Source organism: Neocloeon triangulifer, unplaced genomic scaffold (assembly GCF_031216515.1).
Source record: "Neocloeon triangulifer isolate White Clay Creek 2 clone unplaced genomic scaffold, ASM3121651v1 ptg000011l, whole genome shotgun sequence".
NCBI classification, from domain to species: Eukaryota; Metazoa; Arthropoda; class Insecta; order Ephemeroptera; family Baetidae; genus Neocloeon; species Neocloeon triangulifer.
The window spans coordinates 2373462-2399868 of NW_026775553.1; the positions used below are offsets into that span (position 1 = coordinate 2373462).

The following is a 26407-nucleotide window of genomic DNA, read 5'->3' on the forward strand; positions in this document are numbered from 1 at the left end:
AACACGTACATTTATTAGGATCGATTGAGATTGAACTGTAACGAATGTTCTGCAACCCATTTCTCAGCACAATATATTCAAATTGAGAGTGGAGGAAACGACAATAACTCTGCATCAACAACGATTGTATATTATTTCCCAAAGCTATTCGGAAGAAATAATACATACGCACGGAAGTTTTTGTTTTCGCGTTTGTTTGATGCGAGGAGAGCGGAAAACGATAAAAATGGAATACAGCTTGCTTAACGATACACGGTACTTATTCTCAATCTCTATTCTTTGATTCCTATTGCGTATAATTAGAAGAAAACCGGTTTGTGTGTTTCTGCATCGATTGTGGGAAAAGAGAAAGAGTAAAGAGAGGAGCATTGTACTATTAAATATTTTTAAATGTATTTTAGTAATTATATAATCAATGGATCCCTTTTCTCGGTGTGAGTAGTGAGAGGTTTTCTCGAATTTTGCCTGCTTTGCATCCCTTTTGTTTTAATTAACTTTAACCCGAAGTAGCATGGTATTGGATTCTCTTTCTTCTTTTTTTTTCAACTGCCTTAAGAGTGTACATAGTGTTGCGTGATATTATTTAACATGAATTCCATAATAATGTGTATTATTGTTATTACTTGTATGTAGCATTATGTAATAATAAGTAGTACATGTGTGTGTTGCGTGTGTGTGTAATAATTAATCATTGCGCGCAAACTTAATGGCTGCGTGTCAAATCGATAGATCAAAAACAATAATGGCTGCATCGTCCAAACTTAACTATAACATCGAAAACTTAAACCGCAGTAGTTCGAGTGTATACATAATAATCGCGATTAAATATATTCATAGCTCAATAAACATCTTATATCGGGGTAATATATATAGAATAATATTAATCATAAAATTAAAAGTTACTCAACTTAAAAAACTATAAGAACCTGCATTATTAATAAGTCAAGTAATCAATCAAACGCACACATAAATTAATAATAAAAAAGGTTAAAATGGAAAGAAAGAGGAAAATGCTCGATTAAAAGTTAAGCGGCAAAAATGTAATACATCGTACTAAAAAAGAAAACTGCGTGTTAGTTTAAGTATGTAAGGAATTAACGTGTAAGAACTAAAACGATTGAATTGGCCGCCCACTCGAGCAGCCGAGGGGGCGCTTTTCTCGGGCGCCCCTTTGGTGCTCGTCTGGACTTCCACTTGGCTTGTGCTCGGGTATTAGCGCCTGGTAAGACTCTCCGCCGGCTCCGACCTTCGGCGAATTAACCTTACGCCTGGCTAATACTTGGTTTGATGTGTGGGGAGGTCGAGGTGTTCGCAACCCGCCTCCCTCGTCGGCATACATTGGCTGTAACGAAAAGTTACTGTACGGTGGCTGCTGTATGTAAATTAACTCCCGGTTTTCCTGCTTAGTACTTGCAGATGGTTCGCGTCCGTCATTTTTTTTTCACAACTTTTAGCTCGCGGAGGCAACCGGTATTTTATTTACGATTTTGTTTGAAATACTACACATTATTCATTCATGTGTGTGTCGCGGATTCGTAAGTCTTTTGCTTCACATATTTGTATAGGAGATCGACTTAATTAATCGCCGTTGGTTAATCACGTTTACTGCAGCAGTGCGTGTTAGTGAAATTTTTTTTTTTATTCTTATTGTGAGTGTTGGTGGTGGTTTTTAGTTAAGTTAAAGTGTGTGCTTCATGTTTGTATAACACTTTCTTTTTCTTATAACTCTGGTGGGTCTGTCTCTTGCTCAGTGATGAGGCGCCACTTTTGTGGCCGCCACTTTTGGTTAATCGGCGGCGAGGAGCAGTTTAGCAAAACGCAAACTGCCCCCTGCCAAAAACAGAAATTCTGCATTTGCGCGGACGTCCCCCTGGCGCGGGCGACGTCTCTCCGTTTGAGATGGACCGCGTCCCGACGCCCCTCTAATCAGACCGGCCGAATAAATTAATTCGCCCAACGCCTGCGAGATGTGATTCCTGCTGTTCAAAAAATTCGGCCGGTCAAATTTTTCATGATTGCGGTTCGGAACGCGGAGCTGATTGCGTTTGTGAACTATTGTAATCTATTGAGTGTGTTTTACGTGTTTGTGTGAGTTTTTTTTATACTTTTTCTTCGTCTGTGTGTGTGTGAGTGTGTATGTGTGTCAGTTACTATTGCATTAGTGTGTATTTACTGCTGTACATCAGAGAAATCAAGAGACATCAGAACGTCTGTAACTCAGGTGAAAACGAAAAAATCGCGAGTGTGTTATTATATTCGGTGAGCATTTTTTTCTCTCAGCATTCTGGGTGGTGATCCGTTTTCGTCAGACCCACGTCGCGTTTTGGGATTCCCTTTTCGGCTTTTGCGTGTGTGTTTGTTTTTCTCAATTTAGCGAGGCCGAAACTTGCGAATTTAGCGGGGGTTCGAAAAGGAATCTGCGGCCGAACGTGTGTGTATTTTGAATTCGGTTTTGATATTTATATTTGTTTGTACGGTGACAAGAGCTTCGGAAGAGTTAAATATTCGCGTGTGTGAGTTTCAAAAAATATTTCCCATACTCGTCCCTATATTGTTGTGGTTTATCCTTCAACTGCTCATTAATTTGTTTTTGTTTTCAGTAAAAATTATAAAAATCTGTTCGCCACTCTTTGCATTTATATTTGTTAAAATATAGAAGTCATCTTTTACCTCTATTTCAGACTAATTTTTCCATAAAATCTACTACTTCAATTATTAGTTATTATCTTCTTTCTCAAAAAGGAAACTTAAACAATCACAGAGAGAATTATTATATCAATATTCACCTTTTGTCCTTGGTATTCTCAGAGTTCAATAAAAACTGATCGCATTTATGAAAACAACTAATTAGTAAGATAGAGAAACGTAACGACAACAGAAAGCATCTGAAAGAAGCGCCTTTCTCTCGTCTCTAGATAGAAGTAGAAGAAGAAGAATCAATTAATGTGTTCCTCATTTTTATATATATTATAATAATTAATATATATCGGAAACCTTTCGTTCTCACTCTCATTCACGCCGACCTTAATATTTTATATAATAAATCGCTAACCTCAAAATATTTGCAAGTATTTATATAAGTATACCGCTTAAATAATTTTTCATATCTGCATTTTGTCAACAACAAATTTTCCCCATTATATCCGACGTGCACACGGTTTAAAATAGTGTTTTTAAGGTGCCGGCCCGATTTGACCGGACCGCTCACCCGCTGTTGCGACATTTACTATACAATAAGTGAAATTTTTTACCTTATTCGCTCGCACCCTGACCACTCATATCTCAGCACAGATTTACAATCATTACACAAATCGACCGCTACGGTATTTTGTCTCAACTCAACAACGATACAATAGTGTGTATAGTGTCCGCTTGTCACAAACTCTGCTTTCTATATTTTTAGTTTTCATATCCTCCTGCGTTGTAGTAACTCCTGGCTAAAAAAAGTCCTCGGGGCTCTACTCGGTCGCCTAATTGCATTCTGAATAATTCCTGACTCCGTCGTTAATGATCGGCGGCGGAGTTGGGCGTGGCGGAATTATTCATAATGTAGGCGAGCGCCAGGTCGAGCATCGCTCCGTCTAATCCTCAGTTTCCCTGCTGCATCGTCTGCTGCATCGTCTGCTGCATGGTCTGCTGCATGGTCTGCTGGGCCAGCGAGAAGCCGAGGGCGCGCGGGTCGCCGCCGTGCAGCCGCAGCGCCTGCTCCAGGCGCTGCTCCTGCAGTCTCAGCGCCTCGGTCAGCTCGGCGGCCGCCTGGTGGGCGGCGCTCTGGTTCATCATGTTGGTGGCCGCCTGCGAGGCCAGGCCGTTGCTCAGCTGGCCGTTGTGCACGCTGTTGTTCATCATGCCGTTGACCACGTTGCTGATGGTCGAGCTGGCCACGGTGAGCCGGCTCTCGTTTTGGGCGGCGGCCGCCTGGCTGACGGCCAGCCGCAGGGCGGCCTCGGCCTGCGAGCGCAGCAGGGCCTCGGCCTGCATGCGCATGGCCGCCTCCTGTTGAGCGCTCAACTCGTTCGGCCGCAGGCTGTTCATGTCCGAACCGCCGTTGGCGTGCTGGGCCGCCTGCATGCGCATGGCGGCGGCCACGGCCGCGGCCGCCTGGTTGGCCTGGTCGCCCGGCTGCGGGCCGGACATGCGGCTGGCGGCTGCGGCCGCGATGGCCGTCACGGCTGCCATTGACGTGGGGATGACCAGGTTCTGGCCGCAGTCGGCTCCGTGGTGGTTTGCGGCGGCCAAGTGGCCGAGGTGGTGGCCTAGGTGGCCGAGGTGGTTGTTCATCGTCATATTGGTCGGCGTGACCGAGTTGCTATTCTGGCTGCTGCTGTTGTTGTTGTTGCTGTTGCTGGTGTTGTTGTTGTTGTTGACGACGGCGTTGACGGCGGCCATTTCCGAGGCCGATCCTGGCCGCTCCATCTTGCAGATGTCGTTGGGCTGCAGCTGCATGTTGAGCGGCGAACTCATGCGGCCGGAGCTGCTCTCCGAGTTGGCCGACGGACTCGCGCACATTGAAGGTCCGGCGTTGGTCAGCGCGTTCAGCGCGTTCGCGTTGATGCTCTGGTTCGAGGCGGCCAGCGTGGCTGCGGCGGCCACCAGAAGGGTCTCGCGCTCGCGACGCTCAGCAGCCGCGCGGCTCAGCACGTACTGAGCGGCGAACTGGTGCTTCGGGTCCATCCTCATGTGCTCCATGTGACTCAAAAGTCCTGCAAAGAATAAAAACTTTTGTAAATTTGTCCAAAGGTATAAATCTAAAATAAAAGAAATTTAACTTTACTATTTACGTTTTTACAAAAATAAAAATAATAATAATAGTTCTCGTATATTAAATTGAAGACGTATTTGTAACTTTTCAAAAATTTGCAGTTTTAATTTATATAACTTTTTGATTAGAATTTAATTAATAAAATTATTTTCATTACATAATGAATATATTAATTGAATTAATAAAAAAAATTGAAGTTGTGAAAAATACGCAACCCGCACCACAAAAACTTATTTATATTATATTTTTTAATTTTGTATAAAACCTGACAGGTGCGCATTGAGATCAATCCTTGCAAATATCCAAATATCTTGCAATTTTATTAATAAAAAGAAAAAAAAAATGGTTTTGAATTAGAATTTTTAAGAATTTATTCTATAACAGCCGCTCATCAATTTCAAATTAAGGCTGCATGTACTTCGCACGATTCACGCTCTCATAATGATTATTGAAGAATTTCACAAATTTTTAAAAATTTGCTTGAAAATCTTGAATATTTATTCCCAATTTTATGTCTTTTTCGTTCTTCTAGAAAATTTAAACGATTATTTGGAATATCTTCTTGAAAGATTATTAATTTTTCTGTCCATAAATTAATGTTATTTTGTATGAAGATATTTTTATCAGGTGATTAAAAAATGATTATTTTTAAGTTGCCAATTTAAAAGGACAATGGGCAGGCACCGTATCATGAAAAGCGCGGCCAAACGTACGAAATCAATCATTTTTGCGAGGCTAAAACAATTTGGCAGGCCGGCCCGAAACTATACTTTCCAAATTTCAGTGAGCACCGCATTTCCCCGGAGGGCCACAGAGGCACAATGGCCTCGTCTGCCGCGCACCATCATTGTTTGGAATACAAATGATTTTAAAATCGTGCGCCGCTGTCATTATGTTTTATTGCTTGTATGCATATTCAAACTGGCAGCGGCGGCGGCGGCGGCGCTTTTTTCGTGCGAGCGAAAAAACGGCCTATTGGTGCGGTCACATAATGATGATATATCTCTGGCGATCATAAATATTGATGGTGCTCTTTATTATTGTGGGCCACACAACAGGAAGCGGCGATCGCTCCTCCCTCGCGCAGTCCCGCCCTTGTTTGGCACGCCGGCGAAACATGCCAAAATACACAACAGTGACCATTGGACGCGCGGAAAAAGGGCAAAAAACGCGCGCACCCGACCCTCCACACCCCGTCAACCCGCCCAAATCAAATAACAATAATTTCACGTGCGCGTGTATATTTGTGTTTGCGGTCACAACTCCTCTCTTTGACGCGGACAGTTTTTTTTTTAGCTCAAACCCCAATATTTTTTCATGAAATAACTTTTTTTTCGCAAGATTTTTTAACAAAATACCAACATGCTTCATACGTAAATTACTCAGCTCAGAAATTGTAATTTAATTATAATTCATCATTTTATTTTTTATACTACTTTTTTTCGTTTGGTAGATTTCTCTTCCATGTCATTTGCATTTTGTAATTATAAAATAAAAATTAAATAATTCCCGAAAATTGGAGATTTTTTTTTAAATATTGTCAGCTAATTTTGCTATGAATTTTTCTCTCCTTGATAATTAAAGTTAATAAAAGAAACCTACAAGTATTATTAAATTTTCTATACAAAATAGTATGATAAAAAAAAAATACGATTTTTGCAACTGATATTTGTGCTCACCTGACTCGTGGGTGAAAACGGCCTGGCACACGCTGCAGGGCCACATGCGCAGCGAGGTGGAGAGTTGGGCCGTCTCAGGGTGGCACGCCAGGTGCTTGCGGAGGCTGCCCTCGTTGACGTAGTGCTTGCCGCACACCGGACACGGGTGGTTGGCCGTCCGCCTCTTGGCTAAGTACGTGTCCACGGGAGGAACGGATGGAACAGGGGGAACAGAAAACATAGAGCTGGTCAATGCCTACTGCCAGAACCGACCACCGAAAGCAGCAATGTGGGGGCCCAAAGCATTTCAAGCGTCATTTGACCTTTTTCTATCCGCGTTGGAAAAGTTAAATTTGCAGGTTCGCCAAAACATGAGGTTTATCAGAAAATTTCAAATGACGCGTGAAGTTGGGATCGCCTGAGGTTGGGAATGTATGCAGTCCGCTCGACAACAAAATAGTGCCGGTTGCATATTTGGCACGAAATGGATTTTTTATTTTAAAATAATATTTAAAAATAAATAAATAAATTTATAACATTACAAAACTGTTTAAAATGTTATTAAAAATCATAATAATATTAGAATGAGTTTCTTTTATATTTTTACTTCCATAAATTTTTATAAAAAATTATCTAATTATCTGGACTGCATACGGTATACTTTAATAATAAAATATTTAACTTTTTGTTAGTTGCAAGAAGCAAAAATTATATGGATTAAAATGCGGTTAAGCAACTTACTTGCAATGCCAGAGGCGTTGGGGTCCTTGTGGGTGGTCTTCATGTGCTCCATGAGGGCCTCGGCGCCGAGGAACACCTTGTGGCAGACGGGGCAGCTGGTGGCGTTGGGTCCACCGAGGAGAGCTGCGTGCTGCTGCAATACAGGATCACGCAGCTGTAGCTCCTGCTCTCGCGCATCACCAAGGAAGCAGGCACAAAGCACCAAGGGCAAAGCGTAGGAGAAAAAGGACAAGAAGACTCGTGTGAGGTTCACTTGGTTAATTTACACACAATTTTAAGCAAATTTATATATACAAATTGATATTTTTGAAAACTATTATTCAATATACACACGTGCCACAAATTAAAATTGCACACCCAAAAGCTGCACAAAAATCAACTCAGACTCGTTTTTTAGGGGTAAAATTGTAGCTATTTTGAAACGTTTTAGCCATAAAAGCTGCTTCTATATTTGATTAAATTAAACGAAATGGGTTGATTTATTTACTTTGTGGGAAAACTACTAGGCGGGATTTTGAACCATTCCATTTTAAACCTCCAAAGGGCATTTAAATATATCAGTTAAAACGAGCACACATAATTTGATTTGGTAATAAATTCTCAAGTGGAAAATATGTGCAATAGTGAAAGTTTAAAACGGTCCCAGTCTGGTCAAATAGTAGTAAAATATTAACTATCCGATCATCAGGGAGTGTGCACTGAATATTCAAGTGCGACGGGAAAATATAAGCCTAAATATAGTATAAACAACGAGTCTGATTTGGAGCCAAATTTCCTGCAAAACAACGCCATGCAATAATTCAGACTTTCCCCTTCGATTCGGAGCTAAAAGTGCATGCCACGGAGGGGCGCGAAATTTCCCAATTTTATTCGCTGCATATATTTATTTATCGATCTTTCTCTCTCACACATTCTGCTCTTAAAATTCCCTCGCCATATTTTCGGCCGCAAAAGGCAAAGGGTGCGCCGCGTAGCGCAAAAAGTCGGAACGAGCGAACGGCAAAAAAGGCCGCGCCGGGGCGCGAAAAAGGGTTGAAGAAGAATGCGGAGCTCGTTCATAGTTCGAGCTCGAACCAAAAGAGAGAGCGCGCATGCAGAGCGGGCGCGCAAAAAAGGGGTGAAAAACTGGCTAGGTGGATATGCGCGGCGGCGGCGGCGGGTAATGATATTAAAGCGCCGCAGCTTTTATATAAAACGAACGGGGCTGCGAGCGAGCAAGAGTGTCACGCGCCACTCCTCTTTTTCCCCTCAACCCTTTTCCAAAGCGAAAGCGGCCCTCTGGCTGCAGTTTTATCTACTATTTCCAGCCACTCTTTTTCGAGCCAGCCCTTTTTAAATTTGAAAAAGGGAGCGAAAACTGCGGAGCTGCACTGAGCACGCGCCAACTTTTAACACTCGCTCGCAGACCAGCTTTATTTTTCATCTCTCTCTTTTGTTTCTCATATATTTTTCTTTCTTTCTTTCTTTCATCGAGACAGATATATTTTTTATTCATTTTTGTTTGTCAATTGAATAATGAAAAACAATTTATTAAAAGTGTAGATATCTTGATGTCTGAAGTTGCGCAGTATTTTTTTTAAACCTTACCAGAGACTCAGCAGCAAAACCAAACGAAAACAAATAAAAAATACGCTGTCTCAATTAAAAGAGGGGATAGGGTTGTGTGTATTTTATTCATCTTTATTGTCCATCAGTGTTTGTGTGGGGCGAAAATTAATGGATATATAGTTCAAAAACTAAAGCCAAACAGTTCTAGATTTCTCAACACGCATGCATTCGCTAAGAAAACAAAAAGCAAATGCAGTGCAAAATCATAAAAGAGCAGAAATAACCGAGCACGAAAGTTGGCGCCTCTCGCTACGTAAATGCAACGGCGCAAAAATGGCGCGCGTGTGTGTGTCTTAAGTAGTGAGAGTCGCGCGACCTTGCGTCGGTCTAAAACTAGCAGCAGAGAAAGCATTCAGGAAAGCAAATAAGCGCTGCAAGCCAAAAATGCAGCGCGCGCTCAGCGAGTAAAAATAATTCGCGCTCGCCACTGCATCTCGGCCGCGCGCACAGAGAGCGAAAGTATTTGGTGCAGCACTAGAAATAAAAATAGATAGGCAGAGCTCCACGTGCGGTTTTGCAATGCACAATATATTATTTTTGCTGCAGCTGAACCTCACACAGCAGTGAATCACAAAATAGGAGTTGCACAAAGGAGGAAAAACAAAAACTATTTCTTGAAAGAAGGTTTAATTTTGACCGAGATATTGCGAATATCAAATCGTCTCCTTTGAAGAATTAGTTTTTCTTGAAAAAGCAAAACAAATAGTTTCCAGAAAATGCAGACTTTGCAAACAAGCTTGCTATAGTAGATAAATTGGTTGTTGTAACAATACCTCATGAGTCATTCTTCCAAAATACTGCACATCCGGATTTGAAAACAAAACGAAAATTGGCGATTAGAAATTGTATATTGTCGTTTTTGTTAGTAATATTTTGTCTCTTAAATTCTAAAGTATTTCGTCAGTTATTTCATTAGTAATTATGATAAAAAAATCCACCACCATAGTTTGTTAGTTAACAATTTTTTGAGCCACTGCAACTTATGAATTATTTAATCCTCCGTGGAAATTTGCGGTATAAAGAGATTGTTGCGAAAGTTTGTGTGTGTTTCTACGGGCGGCGGGACCTGTTGAAGCAGCAGCTTTGCTCTGCTCGTATCACGTCTCTCTTGTGTAATACACTGCCTCAGCAGCGTGTTCATCCCTGTGTATAGCGGGTCGACTATGCTCTGTGTACAGTCGGCGGAGCAGGCAGGAGACGCGCGCGCGTATATACGTACAAAGGTTTGCTTTAGCCCTCGTTCCACCCCCTTATTGTCACCCTCTAACTGCTCGGCAAATACCACGCGCCTTACCATTTAGACCGCCACACATACAACCCCTTCGCGAAGGGATGAGACTCAACGTCTTATTGCCCCACGAATTAAACGGCGTTAATTCGACCATCTTAAAGCAAATCTAGGTCAAGACCCACATTAGAAAAGAAAATTAATTATTTAATTATTATAAAATTTAAAAATTATATTATTTAGCATTGAATAAGAACTGGGTTTTCAACCTTTTTATATTATATTTTATATTCGTTACTAAACTTATTTATTAGATTTATAAATTCGTCAATTAACTATTGTAGTGCTTCAAAATTTAAGAAAATATTAAAAAAAATCTCTTATGTGGGATGTTTTTTCCAAGTTATGCAACGCGCCGGTCACGTGCGTCTGGCCGGCTGCAGAGCTCGGCTCGCCTCCTCCCTTGGGTGAATTTTCCAATTAAAGGGAAAAGAGGGCCGGCGTATCATCTTATTGATTAATCGTAAGTAACAGACCAGCATGATGTAAGCTGATGATCGGGGCAGTCGAAAATGATGGCGGATAGAATTGGAAACATCAATCATAGGCGGCGCGAGGGGGATGGTGGAAAAAATCGTCATCACGTGAGTGAGAAAGAGAGAGAGTCACCCCCGGCTGAGAGCTCCATTGTGGCGCACGTGGGGTGCCGCCGGAGGGGCGCAAATAATGCGTGATTACCAATAGAAGAGAAAAAATTCACACAGCATCATCTGGCACGTGAGAACATCAAGGGTGGAGAGTGAGGGGGGCGGCCGCGGCGGTGGAAATATAAAAAAATCCGCTATTGATAGGGCGTTTTTAGCGAGGCAGGGAGGAGCGAAAAGAAAAAAATAAGAAACTCGCGGCGTGCGCGGCAGGGGGAGAATGATTTTTTTCCTCCTCGCGGATCTCTCTGCGCAGCGAACCGACCGCCTTCGTCACGTGACGCCTCCACCCCCTTTTCGATCTAATAATAATAATTTTTTTCTTCCTCCTCGAAACAAAGGCGGACGGCCGGAAGCGCACAAAACACAAGGCGCGGAGAGAGGAAACGGATTCAGCAACATAACAAACCGCGCGCCGAGTTCTCATCTTTAAAAGAGCCTGGTGCGTTAAAAACCGAGCAGAGAAAACAAAAACTCCCTCGGGAGCTATCAGGGACCCCACGAAACTTTTATACAATAAACGCAGAACGACTCCAAGGTGCTTTCAAGAGTCCTCTCATTTTTCTAATGCGGGGCTTTGTCTTTTAAATTGGACAAGGGATTAAAACGGCGCCCACTGCAATTTGTAGAAATTTAGCGGTGTGGCTGCAACGCGGTCTTTGGTCTTATGAAATGCGAGTTGATAAAAAGGGGTAAATATATAAAACCCATTTCATTGAATGTCCAAGAACACATATAATATTTCAATGTTTTTTAATGTTTCATTTTGAAACTAAGAAGAAAATATAGAAAATAAATAATGATTTTACAAAATATATTATCATTATTGTGGCTGTTTATTTGTCCACAATGTTACAATAATTGTTTGCGTTCAATTGTCAAAAAGTTTATTTAAAGAAAAGGAATTGTTGGACTAACCAACATTTATGAATCTACTATTTTTAAAATTATTATTGCAGCTGAATTTTAAAAATTTTTTTAATAATTATAGACGAATAAAAGTAAATTAAGTGTTAACTTGAGTGTTTTTTAAGAGCACTCTACACTTTCTTATCCCTCTGCCCTGATAAACCGCGAACCGCGATAGGGAGAAGCCAAGCCTCCCTTTGGCCATGCAGCGCGTGATTTTCTTCTCTCCTTTCCCATGCAGCAGCCGTTGTGCGTAAATTTTTATATTGTTATTCGCGGAGCACCGCTCGCGCCACTTGTGGCAAACAAAAGAGAGGAGGGCAATTTTAATTATAAATCATCGCGCGTTTAATCCTCGCATTTATGAAAATATATCAGGGCACCACATAATCTGCTGGCGTTGTAATTATTTTATTATGGCGCGGATAATCTTAACTCGCGCGGTATAAATCGCTGTTGCGTATTTTTCAGCGCCCGCCCGTGACGCGCTAATTAATTATGTTGTTTTACAGAATTCCAAGGATTAAAATAAAAGTGACGCGTCACCCAATGTAAATAAACAAAAATTACATTACAACAAAATTGTGCGCTGATCCTTTTTTGACGCGCGCACTCGAATTTTAAATAAATATATACACAAAAGCCCGTCGCGTAAATTGCAGGCTCGTATATTTTATTATTCGTGCACTCATTTCGCCGCCTGTTTAAATAAATGTGTGTTTTTGTTGCGCCGAAAGAGAGACGCGAGAGAGCAGTTATTAAAACGGCGGGGCAGCCACCAGCTTTTCAGAGCGCGCAGGGACGGAGCTGACCGGCGGTTAATGCTGAGTCAACACTCGCCTATTATCATGTGTCTGAACAAATAATTCCCGATCTGCCCGTTTGTGACCAGAGCTTCAAACGATACGCCAATAAAATCGATTATGATCAAGAAGATTTTATTAGTAAATAGTTAAATTGGTAATAAATATTAAAAATTTTTAATTTTATTTTCAGTAATACATATTTCTGTAAATTTTTAATAATATTTTTTAATTAACTTTATATTTAAAATAATTTTTTTTTTTTTGCGCATTTTGGAATAATTTAAAATGTTATATTATAAATTTGTCATTTTAATTTTTCTAAATATAAGTTTTTAATAATTAATATTATTCCTGACCCTCTGAAATTTTAATAGTAGTTTTTTTTTTAAATGTTCTTTCTGATTTGATATCATTTAGTATATTATGCATTACATAATTCAAAATCAATTTAAATTTACATTAAAATTTCTATACAAAAAGAATTTTTAAAGGAAAAAGGAAGCCCCATAAGTTTACCAATTAAAAACTGCTTGAGATTTGGTTGATGAAAGGGTAATGATTACAAAAAGAAGCTCCAAAAACACCCCCTCGGAAGGCCACACACGTCGCAGCATCCCCTAGCTTTGGTTAGGTTTTGATTCATGAGCGGAACCCCTTTGCATTTTTCTGCTCCAGTTTTTCCGCGTGGCGAGACCCGCGCTTTTTCTTTATATTCTTTCGTTGGCCTGGCGCATCAAGTATAATGTATAAAAATATAATCACTCTCCCCATCTGATAGAGGAGAGACTCATCATCTCAACCCTTTTTTATATTCCCGCTGCAAATCTAATGCACACGCGCGAGATGACGCATCGCACCCCACACACAAAAATAAAAAGTGCTCAACGACAGTGAAAATTGCAGTCGGCGGCGCACAAGAAACTCTTCATTCTGTGTTAAAATATTTTCGCTCACTTTTCGCCCCAACTCGTTTTGTATGCGTGGACCGAGGCTATAAAATTTTATGTTTGGAATGAATTCTTAATTATTACAACGCCCCATAAAAAACTTGTTATACATTATTGATGGCTTTTCCTGCCGAGGCGAAAATTTCGGAAGAAAACTTTTCGCTCCTCGGCGCCGCGCAGAAAAATGCGACAGAGCTGATGATGACAATTTTACGATTTTTCTCCTCCGGCAGAGCGAAAAAGAAAGGGGTGAGAAAGAGAGAGAGACACTTTCCAGTTCCCCCAACGCATGTAATTTTTTCAACATGTTAAGGCGTTATCGATGCAATTTCGCTCTTTTTTGACGTTATTTATTTTACGTGACCGAACTATCTAAAAATCTGAGGGCGCGAAAATGAGTGTTTCTTTCTTTCTCCTGCTGACGGTATTATATGAAAAAAGGGGTGGTTTTATAAAAGTCTCTCTTGCCTTGTTAGTATTCAAATGCAGGAGTCGCACTTGAGGCATTTCACGAGCCAACGCACACGGCGAGCGCTGCCAAAATTGGCAGAAAAATTGCCACAAGTCGCACTCTTGGGGATGCAACTCGCCAAAATAATCCAGCTATTTTTGTATTTACAACATCACAACGCTGTGCGCAGTTGGGTGGCCAAATTAATTGCAAAATAGGAAATAAATACGAGTACCAATTTCAGATGTTAAACTTATTAACTGTAATTTAAATAAATTGAATTAATAAATACCATCTTGAGTGTTCTGCTGATTTTAACACTTTGTTGGATTTTTAGATCAAAGGATGCAATATTTAATTTATAAAAGTTGCTTACGAGTAATTTGTCTTATTCAAAATATATTCCATGAATTAATTATTAATAAATTAAAATTTAATGTGAAATTTTTAAATATTTAATAAATTTACTAAACATATTTTTATAAAATTTCAAACTTTTCATATTCATGGATTACTTTTATCTTCAAAAGAGTGATGCAAAATCGTTTGTGAAAATTTACACGAATTTCCCAAGAGCCGTGCAATAAATCAAGCTGGTTTGGAAAATGCAGAGTATCAAAAGAAAAGGGGTGCGCGTTGCATCCTACACAATTTCTCGGGCGCTCTTACGCTGCACACTTTGCGGCCAAGGTTTCAATCAAATTATCGCCAGGGATTAAGCAGCTGAGCGGCGGTGAATTAGCGATAATAGCATCCGCGCGCGCGTCTTAAAAGAGAAGCGACGCGCGGCGGGAGATGCAGATGCGTCTCTACTTTTTTCGCTCCCTCTCCAGCAGCAGCAGCAGCAGCAGCAGGCGGTGTAAAATCATCCTCCGGCTGCTTTTTTCCCTGATTTCCCAAGATTTATGCTCGCCAGGAGAGAGAGAAAGAGAAAAATTTAGCGCCAGATAAATAATTGTCTCCCCTGGCACGCTCCACTTAAGCTTGTCATTTTTTGCTTCCAAAAGGAGCAAAGAAGCCGGCAGCAGGAAAAATGTAATGTAAAGTTTCCGCACAGCCTGATGGGACACAAACGAGACGCGAGAGCGTAAAAAATTCGAGTTTCAAATGAGCTTTTCCATCTGCCGCCCACTGAACTGATAAAAGTGAAAGCGTTCCAAGTTACCTGCTTTGGAACTAAATATTTATTTATATTAAATTTGAATTTATAATAAATATTAATTGTTTCGTTAGAATTAATTAAGGTACAAATAACAACGGCATTAGTCTGGTCCATTAAAGATAACCTTCAACTTTCATTACATCCCAAATGTGCCTTAAAATATAAAAATATAAAATATAGTGTATTCTTTTTTTAAATGAAAAAAAATGGTTTTATAATTTCCAATATTATTAAAATTACAGAAACTATGTAAAAACATAAAAAGAAACAAATATAAATTCTTTAATTTATTAAATACTAAATATTAAATTAAAAATGTTAATTATTTCGTAAATAATTATAAATTATAAACTTTTTATTAATTTACAAAAAAATTTAATATCATCTGTTAGCTCTCATGTGGACGATCAGAAAAAAGCAATTGTGAGCATTTGTCCGTCTCACCGAGACCAAATTACCATACAGGCAAAAAAACAGAGAGCAGATGTTGAATAGGCATCGCTGGCTCATGCACCGATCTGACTAGGCAATAACAAACCCAAAATTATTATTCATTCTCGCCCACTCACTTCAATTTTTTTTCTCGATTCACGCGCTCGTCTCTCTCTCTTTTTATATAATTATATTCAACCCCAGCGACCGCTGCTGGAAAGAAGGGGGTAGACTAAATATCAAGCTCTTGCAAGATGTTGTCTGACGCACACCTTACAAAAAAAATTATCCCGCTTCGTATACGCGTCTCTTCCTGTTAGTATTAGGGTGGCGTGTAATGAGTGAGAGTAAGTAATGCTTCAATTGGTCACGCCGCCGGTCCAACACAAGGTGTTATTTCCATCAACGAGAAAGAAGCTTTCTAAATATTTCAGTACACAAAAAAATTAACCGTGAATCGCGTTTTTTTTCCAATTACCTTTTCATTTTCCCGAGAAGCAATTTTTTTTTAGTACCAGGAGCCGCAGCATCCGCTTTCTGGCACGAGAATAAAAATTGCGCGGCCGCTTTTTTAGCCAAACAAACACATTTTGCGTCTGGTTTTCGAGGACGCAGCAAAAAGATGACGCGATCCAGTCTCAAGTAAATTTCATTTCAACCCTTTTTCGTACATGTTGCAGAGCAGTGTGTGTTAGTAAATAATTTTTTTGATTAAAATTAGTACCCCTGTGGCTTGTGGCATGCACCTTTTGACCGAAATGTTAGTTTTTTTTTTATAAATATTAATGAATCGTCTGGGCGTCCAGGTCCTGAAACCTACCTTTGACGTGTGGGTTCGCAGACTGGACTCGGTGGCGAACCCTTTGCCGCAGATGTTGCAGTGGAACGGTCTGTTCTTGGCGCGCTCCACCTGGGCGTCGTGATTGCGGAGGTGCTGCTGCAGGTTGGACAGCTGGATGAACGCCCGTCCACAGTCGGGAAGGTGGCATTTGTACGGACGCTCGCCTGCAATTACATAAAAACACACACGGGCGAAACGCATTAGTCATGATAAATTCACTTTTAGCTTCACCATCACCACCTTCAAAATATCAAAGTTAGGAGTCAAAATATGTAATTTAGACAAAATAAAATTAAAAATTTTTACATGTTTATTTACTTAAAATAAAAAAGACAATAGATGATTTAAACATTAATTTATTTTCGGTTGAAAGAGTTTGATTTAAAAATTTTGTTTAAGTACGAAACATCTAATTTCTTGGATAAATCTGTTCTGTCTTTATGTAATTATCTTAATGTTTTAGATAGACGTATGTGGGCAGATAATATCATTGCTTATCTTTAAAATTATAGGAGGAAATTAGAACTTGCTCTTTGGAAACTAAATATATATAAAAAAAATTTGTTATAACAGTTTTTAATTAATTTATTAAATTATAAATATTTTTTTAAATTTTTTAAAGTTTTATTTGTTGATTTTATTCAATTTAAACATTTTATAATTTAATATTAAATATATTTTTCAGTTAATTTTAAAGCAATCTTTGTTTCTTTTTTAAATATCTTAAAAATACTAGTGCTTAAGTGTATTGTGTAGTAAAATATAATTTATTTTTTGCTGTACAGCACTCTATTTCATAATGCAGGAAATTAAAAATTCTAATTTACAGCTGTTGTTGTTCGATTTTCATGAAAGAAAATTAATTGATATTTTATATGAATTATCAAAACGAAATGTAATTAAAGCTTGATTTAAATAGAATGCACTTGCATACACACTCATAAACAGGAGTATTTTTTTTCATTGAGGCCTCTTGTAAAATGATGTACAGCCGATGAGGGATCAATACAATTTTAATATCAAATGATCCGTGAATAATTTTGATTGAAAGAGTGCATCATAACTCATATCGCTCTGCATGCACAATTCAAAATTCACGCAATGCTGGTTTTCCATAATGCGATTTATTGGTTTAGATGCTGCATTTTATTATCGCGGCTGTTTTCAGCAAAGGGGGAGGAGCAATCTTTCCTCTCTTGGAAGTAAAAAAAGTGTACTTTTTCTTCTCTGATTTACGGTAGAAAAGTGTCAGACCTAACAACAGGCCTAACAACAAAAACTATAAAAACCGACCGTGAGTGTCTTTTTAATTTAATAATCGCATCGAGAGGCAATAAAAGCACTCATCACCTGCCTGATAAATTTTTAGACAGAAGCTTTTCTCGTCGGGTGGTATTTTTTTTCTTACTTCTTCTCACCTCCTCGTTAATTTACAAAACGTACAAACCGGGGTGAGAAGAATATTTAAAAAGCGGTTGATATCGGAGATAACCGTCAATTAAATTTAATTACCGCGCCCGAGTCCGCGCTTCCTGCAAAGCAAACGCAGGTGTCGACTTACCTGCCTGCGTTATGCAAATTAATTGCCGCGTGGGAATCTCTGCTTCTTTTCTTTTCTACCCCCGACGATAAGGGATGCTGGCAAAAAATAAAAGGATGGGCGGTTAATTTGGTGTGAAATAAATCTCCGCCGACGGCAATCAAGAAAAAAAGGGTATGCAATATTTTTCTCTGGCGAGAAAGAGAGCAGCAGTTTTTTTTTTGAAGATATTATAATAAAATGCCGGTTCGATCTGGAGAGAGTTGACAGGAACTAATGAACCCATCCCACGGTCGGGTGTGAGCATTGATTGCTATCATCATCATCAAGGAGTTTACAGCGACGTCATAATGAAAATCGATGGCGGAAAAAGTACGGCGAAAAAGAGAGAGACACACCAAGTTAACCAAGCGAGCGAGAGCGGCCGTTTTTTAGTCTCTCTCCTTGGCAAAGTACACAATTTATGGATGTCACTCCACCGCCGCATCGTCAAGCATTCCACCCCCGTGCTTAATTTTTGAGGCACTTTTTCTTAATTTGGCTCGTGCGCCTCGTAGTCGGTGGTATTGTGTGGGGAAAAAAGCCATCATCATCACTTTTCTTATAATTTATTCGGCGCCTGTCATCAACATCATCAACAATAACAAATACAAACTTAAGTGCTCGTGTCCTGCAAACACGCGGAGAGAAGAGAAGAGTGCGTCATTTGTTTTGCAACCGCCGCGCGCCACGCCGACCTTTTCTGACATTTTGACGGAAGCAGTTTTGTCGCGGAAAAGACGCTCTATATTAGAGCAAAAGAGAGGTGAATGCGGAGAAGCTTAAATTGACAAATTGCCAGCGCAGGTCTTTGATATAAATTGCCACAGAAAAATAACGCACGTGTCAATAGTAAAAATTTTGAAATAAAAAAGTGATAACCTTTGGAATCACTACGATTTCATTTTCTTGGTCAAAGATTTCAATTCTTACAATGATGTCAAGGAAATATTATAAATTATAAAATTATTAAATTATATATAAACAAAAATACTTCGACTTCTGATGATGCATAAAAAATAAAAAATTTAATTTAATTTAATATATTAAATTTTTAATATTTTTTCAAATAAACCATAATCTAAATAAAAATAATTGTTGCCAATAATTGTTATTATTATTATTTTATTTTAAATTTATTTTGAATTTCTAGCTATTAGTGTTGTTATGAGTGAAATTTTAAAGATACTCCAAAGATTCAAATATAAAAGAATAAGAATAATTTTGATCCTTTCTTTATATTTTTCCTTTTGCCAACTTGACAAGCTGCGAAATTGCTTGGAGCAAGTCTGCTGCTGTTTGGGCGAGATTGGATAAAAATAAATCAGCTTTTGTTTACAGCTGCTGAATAATTCAGATAAACAAAAGGCTGGCAGCTTCTCTCCTCCTGCTCATTTGAATAAAAAGTGCAAGATGTAACCGGAGATTTTAAAAAGCATCCCCCGAGCGAGCGCTTCTTCTTTCTTGCTTTATTTCTTTCGCGCGCTCTTCGCTCTTTCATAATGCAAACGTGCTGACGAATGCTGCGTGTGTTATTCCCAACTACTTAAAAGGCCCGCTTGTCGCGCGCGTTTGACAGAAGAAAAAGAAATAAAGAAACACTGGGGCAGCCGCTCGCTCGCCCTCTCCCTGCCCTTTCGCGTTTTGCTTTCATTTCTTTTTATATTATGCATTCAGCGGACGTGAACAGAAAGAAAAAGAAAGAAGGGTTAAAAGAATGTAAATGCTGAAACATAATGCGCGCCACCAGATTACACCTTTAATCTCGCGCGTCATGAATTTAATTTGCAAATTCAGCTTAGACTTGTTAATTAGCCGGTTAATTATTTACATCATCCCTCCTTTATGTAATAAAATGACGAGTTACAAAACGTTCCCCTTCCTCCTCTGATTCTACTGCAAACTGAATTTTTCGGTTTCAAAAACATGAATTCTGTAATCGAACAAAATATGCTTATTTTAAATATTATCTGATAAAATTTTTACAGTTTGGATTTTTTATAACTCAATTATTAACCCTTCCGCTCAAAACACTTTTCTAAATGCAAATTCCTAACTTCATAAATCACAGTAGAATCCATGATAAAAGATAATTAAATTCGCATTAGAATCGAAAGTACTGACTCATCAAAATAACCGCGCTTGCTTTTATATTATCAGCCACCATATAAAAGTGTGGAAAAAAACGCATTATGGAAATTTTCGAAAGCAAAAAATTTACTCGGCCTGATGATTTTAATTAATTTTTTCTTTTAATCTTCACATGCATTGGCCATGGGAAAGTGAGCGGTCGCATCTCTCGGCTGCACATTTAGATTTTTTGCACGGGCAGATCAGGTTTGGTATTCAAATGAGATGACACTGCACTTATAGAAGGAGGAGAGAATCTCGGCTAGATGCAAGCTAGAGTGCAACAGTCATAAGTCACTGATGTGACAGCTGGCGTGTAAAAAACAAAAGAGTAGAAAATGACACGGCCGTTGGGACTTGAAGTTGTCCGGATTTTGAGTTTGCCTGTGACAAAAAAATAAATGAAAGGTTTAATTTTTTGCAGGAAAGTAAACACAGAAAAAGGGGAAGATTTGAATCTGGCTCGATTTTCTCTTGCAAATATAAATCGGCCTAATTTTGTTGGGAGCGCAACCCTCTAGAGGCAATATTCATTCACACTTAATTCTTTCTTTCCTCCTTTTTCTTCTGCCCTTTTATTTCTAAAAAGCTCGTCGGCATTCATTAAGGAATAAGAGGCTGTATATCCATCACATCATCAGCCTGCCTTCTTTTCTCTCTCCTTAGCGAGAAACCTAATCAGCAGCACACTTGTTTCGCTCAGCGCTCTTTTTCTGCCTTAACTTTATTTAAAAATTTATATAAAAACAAACTAACTTTGCTTTTTTAACACCTTTGAAAGAGCAGCAGGCGACGCGAAAACTTTTCTCGTCGCGCGCGCGTCTCCTCTCATTTATTCTCGCATTGTTTTTGATTAGATTTGAAACTTAATTTTATTCTACTGTTGATGAGTTTCTCAGCAGAAAAGTGCGAAAAGAAATAATAAAGGAGAGAGAGAAAATCTAATTTTATATAACGTTGGGAAATGGATGCATTTTTATAGGAAAATAGAAATTTAAAATATCGTGTGATTTTTCTCTTTTTCAAAAGAAACTAAAAATTATCGCACCTTTCGTGCTTTACATGCTAAAAAATAGTGGTAAATATAAATTACGCTTATCGTCCGTGAGACGTTTTATATTTTTCCTTTTTTCGTGGATGATAAATACGTCGGAAGGCGAAAAAAGAAAAAGCATTTCATTTTCTCTGGTTTTTCCAGCGCCCCTCTATACTTTTTCTTCCTCTTTCGCTCTCACCCCTTTGAAAAATATTACACCACACGTAAGGGCGAGGGCGAAAAATGCACACGGATTTTTTACTGCGCCAGACCGCAATCTCTTTTCCCTTTGCTTCTCGTTTCGTTTTTTCTCGCATCTGGCAAGAAAAGCCGCCTTCGCGCGCACTCTTTTCGCAAATGGGAAATGTTAAACGTGGCGATTGGACTGCGGTTTGTTTTTTACGCCCGCCTGGTCATCCATCAAACCGGAGGCATTCTTCTCTCCAACATGAGAGAGCGAAAACGCTGACAGAGAAAAATTGCTCGAGACGCCAATCTCATGGCCGAGAAAATGCAAATTTCACACAAAATTGATCGCAATTACGGCTCATTTGCATATTTCCCAAAGATGAATTTTTAATACACACAACACGCCTCCTCTTTCTTCTTCCGCGAGTTTTTACCGAATACAATTATTCCTACATGCACCGACTCCCCCTGGAATAATAATAATGAGACGATTTCCTGTGCAATTTTTAGATCTAATCTCGGGGCCTATTATTGGAAGAAAACGCGACGCGGGCGCATGATGATGTATAATTGGCTTTTGTTTGTAGCCATTAAATCTTCTCCTTCCCTCCCGAAATATATACGATTTTTAATATTCCAGCGCCATGTTTAATTCCGACTTGTAATTTTCTTATCTGCCTGCAACCCCGTTCGTTCCGCCGCGCACGTCACCCGCCCGCCGCAAGATTTATTTTATTTGTTTATTTTTCGCCTCCTCAATACATCATCGAACAAAGCTCGCGCGTGCACGGCAAAGATTTAAATTTTTGAGCAGCGAATCCCATTAACGAGAAAATATGCAATTTCTCTCTGTTCGATTTCGCCTCTGTAAAGTAATAAGAAATTATTTCTGCTGAGAAGAATTATATTTTTCTCCATTGTGTTGGTATGAAAAAGGGATATTATTGTTGGCCTCGCTCTCCAATCAATATACAACAATATGTATTTTATATTACATGCAGCGACAAAAAAAATTGACGAATGGATTTTATTCTTTCGCAAGTCGCACAATCGGATTCGGCTTGAAAGAAAATAATGAAAGGCGTGCAGGACACATTCAATAAAAATGGTATATTCAAACGATAGCACGCGAACCTGAAAGACTTTTGGCTTGTGGAGCTTTTTTGCTTTGTGAGTGACATTTTTGTTTAAGAACAGAAGTGACGTAAAAGCAAAACGTCAAAAATGTTCCGTTGGCAATCAGAAATTTTGATATCTCCATCCATATCAGCTTGAAAATATTGGGAGAAAGAATGTTCTCAAGGTTGTGATCATTGTGGTCTTTCAAATCTTAATTAATAAATTGCTTTACTTATTTATACTTATATCTTTAATATTAAATTAACAATATATTTCTACTTAAAAAGCTCCTGTGGATCCCTAAAGAATAAAAAGCTGTTCATAATCCTAACATGCGTTGGGCTCAATAGAAAAATTTTATATACTCTTAATATGAAATAATCTGTATATTATATTTAATAAGATTCAGTGCGTAAAGTATTTTAAATAAAGAAAAAAATTGATCAAAATATAATAAAATGTAATAATATTACGTGTAATATATTATATAACAAAAAATTGTTAAAATATGTAAATAATAAATAATATATATTAAATTATATAAATAATTATAATTTATATAAATGTTATTTTAAATATTTATTAAAAAATCATTTTGTAAAATACTTAAAATTGATTATTTTTTCAGAAACCTTATTCAAAATGTATTGAATAACGTTCGTCTCAATATAAACAGAGCTCTTTCCTTGGCTGATATAATTTTGAATCAGCATACAAAGCGACTTTGGCACTATTATCCATGTCGGCTGCAGAAAATTAAGAATCAATCTTCGGCACAAGTAATTTTTATGCATGATTTCCGATTTGCGCCTTTGTACGAAGTGGCATTGTTGCGGGAAAAAATTAATTTAAAAAAGTAATAAATGCGCGGCGGCGCTGCGAATGACAAGTTAATATGCTATGAATACAGTTAAAAATACAAAGAGTGTTCATTCCTTACGGGTCATTATGCGGAATGAATAAAAAAAATCCACACGCGCTGCTGCCGAGTTGCTCTTGGGGGAGAGAAAAAAGTAAAAGAGAGAGATACGCTCGCACGCTGCCAGCAAAGAACCCTTTGAGCTCCTTTTCATTTTTACGTCGGCCGCATTCGCGAAAGCTGCAGATTTTTATTCCAAGTTTTTTCCGACTCATTTCTCATTTCGCAGCTTAGTAGCTTTTTGGTAGATGAAATGGCACGGAAAATTCTCTCTCGCGCATTCAAAAAGATATCGTTGGCACTACTTTTTAATTTACAGACACACACACAGCGTCGCGATTAAATAAGCCCCACAGCGGGGCAGGAAATTGTGTGTATTTTTCTAAACACCCTGGAAAAAGTGAAAATATGCAAAGAGCTGCGAGAGGGCTGTTTTCAAAAATTAAATTGCGCAAAACGTTATTAGGAGCGAGAGAGAGAAAGAAAGAGGCAGAGGACGTAATCAGCGTCGCAAGCGCTAACTTTTTATATTATTTTCATCTCCTCTTTTTCGCTTTCTCCGGCAGGCGCAATTTCATTTCCTAGTCTTGTATTTTTCTTGTTAGCTGGACATTTGAAATTTCCTTCTCTCCCTCTCGCCGGGCACACAAAGAGAGACTGAAAAAATTTATATAAAAGAGACGCGAAAAGGGAAAAAGGGTTATTTTTCGCTGGCTGCCGCCTTGCTGATGTTGTAATTTTTATTCTTTTGAAGAGAGAAAAAGAGCAGAAAAGTGCATGGCAAAGGGAATATTTAAAATAATAACGTTGGTGCTCCAACATTTTTTCAGCATAATCCTCAAAGTGGCTACTTCGTTAACTTTTTTATTTAATTATGAAAACAAGATTACATTCTTTTATTAAACAAAGCAGTGCTAAAATTCTTTGTGTGGCAGTTTTTCAAGTTCAGTAATTTCATAATCTGCGTTTTGATTCGCAGAAAGATTTTTTACAGTTTTCCATTGTGGAATTTAATTTTTTTCAGTTGAATCATTATAATTTTTACCTAATCAAGCTTTAATATTAATATCCAGGAAAAGAAAGAAGAATTGATTTTTTTTTTAACCAAATCAACATTATTTATCATGAAGCAAAACACATTTAAAAATTTTAATATTTTGATACATATTTCTTTTTAGTCAAGTAAATTGATCTTGAAAGGGAAGAAATGAAATAATTATGCTATAAGAGTGATAAATTTTATTTTAGATAAATTTAAAATAAATCTTTGAAATAGCAAAAAGTTCAGTGAATTAATAGCCAAATATTATTTTATTATTAACTATTAAATCTTTTTTTTACTTTATTACTTCATCATTAAAAAAAATCACAACATGCAGGGCATAAGGCTGGCAATCTGAAGCTTTTTGTATCAATTTTTTTTAATTAGACGTGGCGTCAAAGCTCAAACATAATAATGCGATGCATACAGGGAATACATTTCGGTGGCTGGCAAATCGCGGGTGTGCAAAAAGCCTTCGCCGGGGCCAAATATTGAAGTAATTGAATTTGGAGTGGCGCCGCCGCCGCCGCGTGCATTGTTTCCACAGCAGCCGCTGCTGTCCAATGCAATGCGGTTGATGTATGAAATGTTTGGGTATTGTTTTATCCCTTTAGTACATTGCATGGAAATGGAAAGTGTGCGCGGCCGGCTAATTATAGGCAGCGCAGCAGCTTTTTATCCAATTTCAAAGTATATAAATGCAACCGGGCGTGGTTGGGCCTATGAGTACATGCGGGGGTGCAACTTTCACATAGGGGTGCGATGCAGTCGGCCATCGCAAGATTTGGCGCGAATATAAATAAATAAACGTGCTTTGCAAATAAAGTGCACTCTTTGCTGCATACTTGCAGGGGTAGGCCAGCGCGCAGGAAACAGGCAGGGGCGGCCAGGCCTACCCGCGGCGAGGGCGAAAAATCGCATCGGGGGGATCGAACTCGGCACTCCGACCCCACCGATTGCCATGGCAACTGATGTGGCTGATGTCATCAGAGCGAACGGCCGCTCGAGCGAAATTTTTGCACTTTCGCAGGCCTGCACGAAAATTTTGCACACGTTTTTCGTTTCGCAAAATCCCAGTATAAATTTGATGAATTGATGAGCCACACCGTTTTTTACTTTCATATAACCGGGAATATTTTAAATAAAAAAATTTCTTTTAATTTTCAATTAATTTTAATACTAATTATTTTGCCCAGGACAGACTTTATAAATTATTTTGCTAATAAAGAAAGCTAATTTATTCATTTTTTTAATATCTTCAATAACTATAATGATCTAAGGGCTTGGATTTGATTTTAATTTTTCATATCATAATAATATGTTGAATATTAAGAATATCAATTTGTGCTTTAATCGGTTGTTAAATATTAACTAATTTATCAAAACATTAAATTTGAAATAACTTGAGACGCTTCAGAAAATTAATATAAGCATATATGCAGAGGCCCAAGAAATTGTCTTTGTTGAATTGAAGAAAATGGATTAAATTGACTGTAAAATTAAAGTAAAATTCTTAATTAATCCAGTTTCAATCAGTTCTTTGAAGGGAAAAAACAACAGTATTGAAAAAAATGAAGCTACCAAAATTTAATGTCCTTTCCACAAATTAAAATACTAAAATCAAATAAATTAAAAATCTTTGTAGCCAAATTCAATTTTTTATAATGTTTATAAAATATTAAAAAATCATTGATAAATAATTTTGATGTGTCTCATCGTCCTATCATATAACAGGTGTCATTTACTCGGTTGGACAAGCGATCAAAACAGCAAAAAATATGGTGGCGGAAAAAAGCCGCCGGCGTTGCTTAATAGACTTTTATATTTTGCGCGATTATTTTTAAAGTGGTGTTAGTGAATTATTTACGCTCGGCTGGGCGCAGAGTTATTGGAAAACAATCATCCCGTCACGCCGAATATTTCGCTGTCACCCGCCGGTGGCGCGGAGCTAATTTTTTTGACCAGCCACCGTTTTTTGCTGAAGCGAAACACACTGCCGGAATTTTAAATATAGAATTCGGATGTTGGCGCGGAACTGAGCTGCCGATTTTAATTAAAAACTTCTGCGTATTTATATTTACACTCCTTCGTCGCCCGCTTTAATTCATTTCCAATTTTAAAAGAATTAATTAGATTTTTCTGTG

The 26407-nt window shown here is 38.4% G+C and overlaps 1 protein-coding gene across 12 annotated transcripts in view; it reads right to left on the reverse strand.

The window, feature by feature from the left end:
* Positions 1-531: 531 nt before the first annotated feature.
* LOC132195858 (zinc finger protein 236-like) overlaps positions 532-26407 on the reverse strand; it is a 189228-nt gene continuing 163352 nt past the window's right edge. For 7 of the 12 annotated variants that reach the window (XM_059618111.1, XM_059618110.1, XM_059618120.1 and 4 more), the window contains 5 exons: positions 16229-16413; positions 9543-9566; positions 7162-7324; positions 6442-6651; positions 532-4703 (listed from right to left, as the gene is read on the reverse strand). In XM_059618111.1, coding sequence (XP_059474094.1) covers positions 3589-4703; positions 6442-6651; positions 7162-7324; positions 9543-9566; positions 16229-16413 — 1697 coding nt within the window. In that variant the 3' untranslated portion in view covers positions 532-3588. The remainder of the gene's footprint in view (positions 4704-6441; positions 6652-7161; positions 7325-9542; positions 9567-16228; positions 16414-26407) is intronic. The other 5 variants (XM_059618119.1, XM_059618116.1, XM_059618117.1 and 2 more) reach the window with 4 other exon arrangements.